This window comes from Heloderma suspectum, chromosome 15 (assembly GCF_057233095.1).
Source record: "Heloderma suspectum isolate Gila_16-S chromosome 15, 16-S_ref, whole genome shotgun sequence".
Lineage (NCBI taxonomy): Eukaryota > Metazoa > Chordata > Lepidosauria > Squamata > Helodermatidae > Heloderma > Heloderma suspectum.
The window spans coordinates 3701347-3710319 of record NC_139472.1 but is presented as its reverse complement, the minus strand read 5'-3'; the positions used below and the strand labels follow the sequence as shown (position 1 = coordinate 3710319).

The 8973-nt window shown below is 46.2% G+C and overlaps 1 protein-coding gene across 1 annotated transcript; it reads right to left on the bottom strand.

Annotated features, from left to right (window-relative positions):
• Positions 1 to 5048: 5048 nt before the first annotated feature.
• LOC146335204 (natriuretic peptides A-like) lies at positions 5049 to 8480 on the bottom strand. Its single transcript, XM_084822403.1, has 3 exons — positions 8272 to 8480; positions 6238 to 6526; positions 5049 to 5367 (listed from the first exon to the last, which is right to left on the bottom strand). The coding sequence occupies exons 1-3, from the start codon at positions 8389 to 8391 to the stop codon at positions 5351 to 5353; spliced, it is 426 nt and encodes a 141-aa protein (XP_084678529.1). The 5' UTR covers positions 8392 to 8480; the 3' UTR covers positions 5049 to 5350.
• Between the last annotated feature and the right edge of the window lie 493 nt (positions 8481 to 8973).

Genomic DNA, 8973 nt, shown 5'->3' with positions numbered 1-8973 from the left:
AGAAAGCAGTTTTTAAAAAATGGTTAATTGTAATTCATACCCTATGTTTCTAATGTGGTGCTGCTCACAACAATTGCTTTATCATTAGTAGTATTAGTATTACCAGTATTAGTAGTATTACTGAGGAGGGGGAAAAAGAGGACAAGGAAGAAAAAGAGGAGGAGGGTAATGATGTTGGTGTAGTTGTACACCAGTTGTAGTCCAACTCATCTGGTGGGTGCCAGGTTGGTTAAAGCCACGCTTGTTGTTCAGTCGTTCAGTCGTGTCCGACTCTTCGTGACCCCACGGACCACAGCACGCCAGGCCTTCCTGTCCTGCGCTCTCTCCCGGAGCGTGCTCAAGTCCATATTCATTGCATCGGTGATGCTATCTAGCCATCTCATCCTCTGCCGTCCCCTTCTCCTTTTGCCTTCAGTCCTTCCCAGCATCAGGGTCTTTTCCAGGGAGTTTTCTCTTCGCATTAGGTGGCCAAAATATTTGAGCTTCAGCTTCAGGATCTGTCCTTCCAATGAGCACTCAGGGTTGATTTCCTTTAGGATGGACTGATTTGACCTCCTTGCAGTCCGGGGGACTCGTAAGAGTCTTCTCCAGCACCACAGTTCGAAAGCATCAATTCTTCGGCGCTCAGCCTTCCTTATAGTCCAGCTCTCACAGCCATACGTCGCTACTGGGAAAACCATAGCTCTGATTATGCGGACCTTTGTCGGCAAGGTGATGTCTCTGCTTCTGACTATGCTGTCTAGGTTTGCCATAGCTTTCCTCCCAGGGAGCAAGCGTCTTTTAATTTCATGGCGACAGTCACCGTCTGCGGTGATCTTGGAGCCCAAGAAAGTAACATCTGCCACTGCTTCCATTTCTTCCCCTTCTATATGCCAGGAAGTGATGGGGCCAGATGCCATGATCTTCATTTTTTTAATGTTGAGTTTCAAACCAGCTTTTGCACTCTCCACTTTCACCCTCAACAAGAGGCTCTTTAGATCCTCTTCGCTTTCTGCCATTAGGGTGGTATCATCTGCGTATCTGAGGTTGTTGATAATAATGAGGTTATTATAATAATGAGGTTGTTGATAAAAGCCACGCTATGGCTCTATAAAATGATGCTGACACGCCTTGCCCTCTCAAAGACAAACTTGCATATATTTTTGAATGCAGACCTTTTTCTGCAAGGTTTGGCTCATTCATAAATTGCTCAACTTGGCCGTTTCTCGCTGCTGCTATTCTCTACTGGAGACGGGCCCCATCACGGAGGTTCAGACAAGGTGTCGGTTTCTCCCTCAGTGTCCCTTCCTCCAAGGAAATTGTGTATGTCGTGATTTGGACCACGAGGAAGCCTGTGAGCCGGTCTGTGGACAATGTTCATTTTGTTGGGCTGTGTGCTCCAACGGTTAGAGAGCATAACATGTTAGATCTTGACTGGGACCTTAGGGCAGCCCTACCTTAGATCAGAGCTGCCGTAGTTGAGTGTTTGGGCTCCGAATGCTGGCCAGGCTACTTTGCAGAATCCAATTCTCATGTATACATGGCCCAGCCAGTCTGGGGGTGTCATACTCCATGCAAGTCACAAAGATGGATGAAGGGTGGCCACCTATGGATCGCCCCCAAAGAGGAAATACATCGCCCAAGAACAGGACAAAAAGAGGACACTGATTTGGGTTAAATTTGTATATGCGAGTACAGCTTTCCTCAACCTGATGCCCTCCAGATGTCATGCTGGCTGAGAATGATGGGATTTGTAGTCCAACACATCTGGAGGGCCCCATGTGGGGAAGGTTGTGCTAATGCATATGTATAGATGCAAATTTAGGAATAATTTGAATAGAAAGGCACTACATCTCACCATCGCGTGGATCACTGACCAGGTGACCTTTGTGCCTCGCTTATAGCGAAATTTAACATAAGTCCTACTTAGAGTAAACCCATTGAAATGAATAGGACTTACGTTCATTATGACTAAGTTAAGTTCCATTTATTTCAATGAGTCTGCTCTAAGTAGGACTTATGTTGGATTTTGCCCTTAGTCTGTTGTGGACGGGCAACGTCAAGGCCATTTATTTATTTGTTCGTTTGTTTTTACATTCATATCCTGCTAGATTTCTACTTGTGGGGAAGTGCATGTATTTTCTATAGAGGAGCATTCAACAGCGGCCTTCCCCTCAAATGGTTCAAGGTCATTCTGCTAGCTGAATTTGCTGCTTCTTTTATAGACTAGGCTCCCTCAAGGTTTCTAGCTTGAGTGCTGCATCCTCTGAAAACGTGGATCAGGAAGGGAAATTATGGGTTTTATATTTATGATTATGATGTTTATATCCTGCCTTTTTCCTCTTGTGAGGAACTCAAGGTGGCTTACATAGCCCTCCTCCTTTCCATTTCATTCTCACAACAACCCTGTGAGGTAGGGTAGGCTGAGAGTCAGTGACTGGCCCAAGGTCACCCAGTGAGCTTCATGGCCGAATGGAGACTAGAACCTGGATCTCCCGAGTCCCAATCCAGCACTCTAACCACTACACTGCCTGGCTCTCACACTGCTTCAAAGTCTGTCTCCGCTTTAGACTCATTGGGGCTCAGTTTTCCCCACTTGTAAAATGGGAACTGCAATGTACCTTGCAGGGGTTGATGTGAGGGCAACAAACCTGATAAAGAAAGGAAAGAATTTTGCAAAAGACCAGTTCTGTATAATATATAGAAGTAATGTCGTATGTGAAAAGTGTGTGTGCGCGTGCGTGTAAGCGTGCATGTGCACAGAACAGAATCCCAGTTTTCGCACAGGGTGCATTACTGCAAAGCAACGAGTTGAGTGATTAGATTTGGGTTAGAGTCCTCAATTCAAATTCCAGCTGCTGGCAAGCCATGGGGGCCTGTCTGAATTAGCTAGGGGCACTCGCTGGTGTGAGTTGTGGCAGTGCCCCCTCTCTATGGCATGATTCATGGGCAGTCTTCCCCAACCTGGTGCCCTCCAGACATTTTGGATGACAACTCCCAGCATTCTTGGCCTTTGGCCATGGTGGCTGGGGATGATAGGAGTTTATTTATTTATTTGTTGCATTTATATCCCGCCTTTTGCCTCTTGCAAGGAACCCAAGGTGGCTTACTTTAGCCTTCTCCTCTTCATTTTATCCTCACAACAACAACCCTGTGAGGTGGGTTGGGCTGAGAGTCAGTGACTGGCCCAAAGTCACCCAGTGAGCTTCATGGCCGAGTGGGGACTAGAACCCGGATCTCCCAGCTCCCAGTCCGACTCTCTCACCACTACACCACACTGGCTCCCAGTGAAGCATCTCTCCCGGTATGAACCTACCCATACACTACACTCATCATTTGAGGCCCTCTGAGCGTCTCTTCCAAGGGAGGTTTGGAGGACAGCAACAAGGGCAAGGGCCTTCTCAGTGGTGGCCCCCACAAATTAGGGAAGACTCTCCCCAGTGAGGACCCTCAGGTGCCAACATTGTCATCCTTTCCATGCCAGGTTAAGACTTTCCTCTACTCCCAAGCATTTGACAGCATATGATAAGATTTTTAATTAGTCCCGTGCAAAATAGTTAGATAATTTTTCTATGCAAATGGTTTTGTATTATGCTACTGTACTGTGTTTTTAGGGTTTTAATTTTTGTAATATTAATATTGTATTGTGTTTTTAGGGTTTTAATTTTTGTAAGCCACCCAGAGAGCTTTGGCTATTGGGCAGTATAGAAATATAGTAAATGAAATGAAACGAAGTCCAAAACATCTGGATGACACCAGATTGGAGAAGGCCGATGGATGGGATTGCCTGGCCTGTACATTTAAGTTGCTTTTATGAATTGCAGTGATGATCCATGCCATCTGGCAAATCACAATTGTGACATGAGCACCTTTTCCCGTTTTTAAAATCTCAGGTGTGAACATCTCTTTGGACTAAAATTCTAAGTCTTCTTGATGAAATGTTAGGCAACAGTGTTAGGTTTTACCTTGCCAGATACAATATTTTACACCCTGCATTCCCCAGCTAAAATCATGAAAATCCAGCTCTGCCCATCAATGTGAACTTAGCAAGCGTGTGAGCAAGGGTTCTCGCTCAGCCAGAGGAAGAGCTCCTGCTGTGCATGCAGGAGGTCCCAGGTTTGATCCCCTGTGGCATCTCCAGGTAGGTCTGGAAAAGACCCCTGCCTGAAACCCTGGAGAGCCGCTGCCAGTCAATGTAAATCAGGGGTGTAGTACCTGGGTTATCAATCTGACCCTCCAGCATTCCCCAGATGGCCACGCCCTTTCCTCTGGCCCCACCCCCTTTCCTCTGGCCCCCCCAACCACTGACTGTCCCACCTTTTGTGTTGTTGTTTTTTCCTGTTCTAAAAGGTTGAAATACTGGCAATAAGAGTTTTGAGCTAAAACATGCTGGCGTTTTTGCCCCTGAACCCTCCTGCCCCACCCGCCACTAGAATGCAGCCCCCAAGAGTTTCTCTGAAATGGAATTCAGCCCTCAGGATGAAACAGGTTCAAGACCCATGCTGTAGACAATACTGAGCTAAGTGGACTCAGACTCATGCAGCTTCTTTCATTCCTATTTAAATATACCCTTTATTCAGACCCATGAGGACTAGGATCTTAACTGGCTATGTCTCAATGGCAGAGCACCTGCTTTGCATGTAAGAGGTCCCAGGTTCAATCCCCAGCATCTTCAGGTTGGGCTTAAACCTCGGAGAGCCCCTGCCAGTCAGTATACACAATACTGAGTGATATGGACCAAGGGTCTGATTTAGTATAAGGCTCTATTTAAACTGGGGGCATATAAACATGATCTTAATTGTTTTTGTGCAAGCTGAGTAAAATCTATCCCCTACCCTAACACTTTGTTTCCATGCTAGTCGAGGCTGCTGGCCACCATGCCCCGGAGAAATGTTGAAATGTGGACTAGGAGCTTGTGCGGGCTGGCTGATGGAGTGTGGCTATGTAAATTACCCTTCTCTTTGAAAATGGGTCAAGAAAAGAATGAACAGGTTTCTTTGTCATCCAACGGAACATGAAGCAAAGGGAGATAAAGTGGCGAGAGTAAATTCAACACGAGGAAAAGAGCTAAGGTGTTTCTGTTTATTATTATTATTATTATTATTATTATTATTATTATTATTATTATTTCAAGCAATGGTATCTGCGCTTGAGAGTAAGAAAGTTTTTTAGAAAGAAAGGGGGGGGGAAGCAAACCCAAACAAACAAAGAGGTCAAGTAATAAATAAATTAATAAATAAATAAATAGGCGGGACATTCCGTCCATTCCAGAGATTTCGAGAAAGCACTGGTTGATTGGAGCATCTTCGGAAAGCCACATGCCGTCAAAAGTTAGAATCCTTTTGGGGAGCGGGTGACAGGAAGCTGGTTTTTAATGCCTTCTTGATCCTGGGAGCAAATAAATGGGGAAAAAGAGAGCAGAATTAGAGGCAGCACTGGTCTTGAGAGTCTCTTCTTAGAGACTCTAATTAGACTTCTGATTAGACTTAGACCTAAACTTAGACCTTAGACCTTAGGTCTAGACTTAGACCTTAGACTTAGACCGTAGACTTTCTAATTAGACTTAGACCTTCTAATTAGACTTCCTAGAGTCTTAGAGACTCTAATTAGAGGAGGCACTAGCCTTGAGAGTCTCTTCTTGCTGAGCTTAGCAGTTTCATAGACTGGATAGACTCCAGTAAGATTTGCAGCTTTCTGGTAAGCTTAGATCACGGATGTTGAACCTCAGGCCTGCAGTTTCTCAGGTAGCCATGCCCTCTTCCTCTGGCCCTGCCCCTTTTCTCCCAACCGCCGACTGTTTGATGGTTTCCTGACTTTGCTATGGTGTTTCCCCCCATTCTAAAAGGTTGAAATGCATCTCCTGCGGCTTATTTGCTGGCAGTAAGAGCTGTATTTTTTTGCCCTGCCCCTTTTCCCTTTTCCCTTTGGCCTCACCCACCACTGGAGTGCAGCCCCCAAGAGCTTCTCTGGTGTGGAATTTGACCCTTGGGCTGAAAGGGGTTCCACACCCTGCTCTAGGACCCCTTGCTCCCCATCCGTTGGAAGGGGTAGACTCCATTGGGTGTGGATCCTTTTGTCTTTCCCCCATGGGGATCCTTTTGCAGGGAAGCAAGAGTGAAATGTGCCTTCAGTGGCAATTCAGGGGGGGGAATTAAAAACAAGGCTGCATCTGTTATATCAGGCATTTGGGGAAAACCCTGCTCTGTCGCCTTCATAGGGGGGCCTTCTGCAGACCAGATGACACGAAGAGGGGCTCACCTTTGCATCCCATGCTGCTCACGGACCCAATCCTGTCCAGTCTCCTCCCGAAACAGCCAGATTCTCGCAGGCTCTTTGCAGCCTGAAGGCCACGCATGCGCTTAAGCAAATTGCTCCTGCTGGAGAAGAGAGGGTCAGAATCAACCCTGGGCTCAGGCAGTTGCTGTTCATCGCCGTTGTCAGAAAACTCGACCAGACTCCCTCTCTGGGTTTCAGGTTCCTCGAAGTCAGGACTGTTCTGCAGATCTTCCATCAGGGAGACTTTTTCCTCAAGCCTCTCCAGAAGTGCCTGGAATGGAAAGCGAATACATAGTATGTCCCAGAATTCTAGAGTTATTCTGTCGTTCCCTTGAATCATCTATTTTATCTGCTCTCCAGCTCGTGCCTTTGGTAGCTTCCAGTGGTAGTCCTACTGAAATGAATGGGTCTACTCGAAGTAGAGCTAATATTGGATACTGCCCTTTGAATCTGGACATTCTTATCTTTTGAAATCCTGGTATTTGTTTTAAAGTTCTTGTAAACTTTTCCTTAAGCAATTTTTAATGGGGAGGCAGAATATAAATGATTTGAAATAAAAAATAGTAATACATCATAATTAATACTAAATAGCAGTTTCGTATCACAATAAGCTGACCTCACAGCCGAAAAGCGGCACATAATATAAATGCTTTAAATAAAGAATAACAAATAAATAGAAGGAAGGAAGGAAGGAAGGAAGGAAGGAAGGAAGGAAAGAAAGAAAGAAAGAAAGAAAGAAACAAAGAAACAAAGAAATAAAGAGGCAGATGTAAGAGAGGATGAATATGCAGAAATGCAGCTACATAAACTAACGCTGCAATCCTATCATGAGAAGCAAGCCCTATTGAGTTCAGTGTAGGTGCAGCCTTAAGCTTAGTTCATTTGGGGGTGAGAACTAAAGAATTAAGCCAAATCATGAGGTCCAATTTTTCCTAATAATAGCAACCTCAATTCTCCGAGAGCTGGCATTTAAGTGGCCAAAGCAGTAACAACATCCATGCAGAAGAAGAAGAAGGCAGCAGCAGTATAAAAGATTTTTAGGGGAAAAAATCAACACCCCCCCCCCCAAAAAAAACAGCCCAAGGAGCATGCTCAATGGACTAGAAATAGCTGGAAATAGAATAGCTGAAAACTTCAACAGGGAGCGCTCAGTACTGCAACAGTTTGTTGTAGTTTTCACTTCCCTTAATAAGGTCCATGGCCATCCTGCTCATAGGTGTGTGTGTGTGTGTGTGTGTGTGAGAGAGAGAGAGAGAGAGAGAGCGCGATTGCAGCATCTCCACCCAGACGTTTCTCCCTATTCATGCCCAATGCTTTCAACTCCCAGGAGCAGAACTAGGCTGCAACATTCCCAGCTCTTCCGGTAGGGAACTCAGCCCTTTGCCCCAAGGAAGGTGGCAGGAGATGCTGTGGCCACCACGTCCCACCGGCAACCCAAAAAACGTTTGACATACGAAATGAAGATGCTGCCCAAAACATAGCTGCCACAAACACTAATAATGTGGTGTATGAGGAAGGATAAGACCGACCAACTAACCATCGCTAAGAAGAGCCCTGCTGGATCACGCCAAATGTCAGTCTGTTCCAGCATCCTGTTTCCAACAGTGGGCAGACAAAGGCCCACAGGAAGCCCATAAGAAAGCCATGAAGGCAGGTTCCCTCCCTTGTTGCTTCTCCCCTTCTGAGATAGACTGCTTCTGAACCTGGGATTTCCTTTGTTTGTTTGTTTGTTTGTTTGTTTGAAGTGTTGTTACCCTGCTCTTCAGAGGGGTTTATGAGTAATCGATAAAAAGAAGACCGTCCCTGCCCACAGGCTTACAATCTAAAAAAGGCATGAAACAAAAGGAAATTGCTATGAGAAGGGAAGAAGCGGGACAGGGAAGCAAGCCGTCTCCCAAAAGAGCCGCCTGCCATGAATTTGCCCAGTCTTCATGCAACAGTAGTCAATTCCCTAACCAGACTTGCATGGTTATTAATCTTAGGTCTAGGTTTACAAAGGAACTTCGAATCCCTTACCTCCATGCTGGCTAACTCCTTGGCAGGGCTGAGGCTATCAATGGGGTGGGCAGCAGGGTGCTGGAAGCAGAGAAGCAGCAGAAAGGAGAAGCTGGCGAAAAATGACCCCTTAGTGTCCATGCTGTCGGGATGCACGCTCGGTCGCAGAGGAGGGTTCTTTTCCCCTGGAGATGACGTCTCTGGTCTTCTCTTGCCTTCTCTTCTTGCCCTGCGTCTCTCCCCTTCTCCCAGCCGGTCTTATATACCCTTTGGGCACGAGGCTCCTCTGCCTTAGGTTATCAGTGGAATTATCTGGGGTGCATTCCAGTCTCTGCGATGGCATGCAGCGCCGTTGGAAGAAGATTCCCTTTATTAGGTGTCATTAGCCTGCTCCACTGGAGACACCCGAGTCACAAGTCAGTGATTTCATGCCGCCTGCCCTCTCCGCTGATACCGGGCACGGAGATTACGCCCGCCTCCCCCCGCCCCCTGGGTTGGAAATTCTTTGTGGGTATTTTTCCCTCTTCTCCAAGAGGTTCCCAGGACCTGAGGGGAAAATAATGTCCTGACAATGGATTGCAAGGAAATTACCTTGTATAGCCAAGGTACAAAGTAAGAGGACCACTGGGGGGGTGGGTTGGACAAAGTCTGACATTGGGCCTCAGTAAACACCAGTGAAACCATTCTGTCCTTAACCACAAACAAACAACAAAACAGAACAGG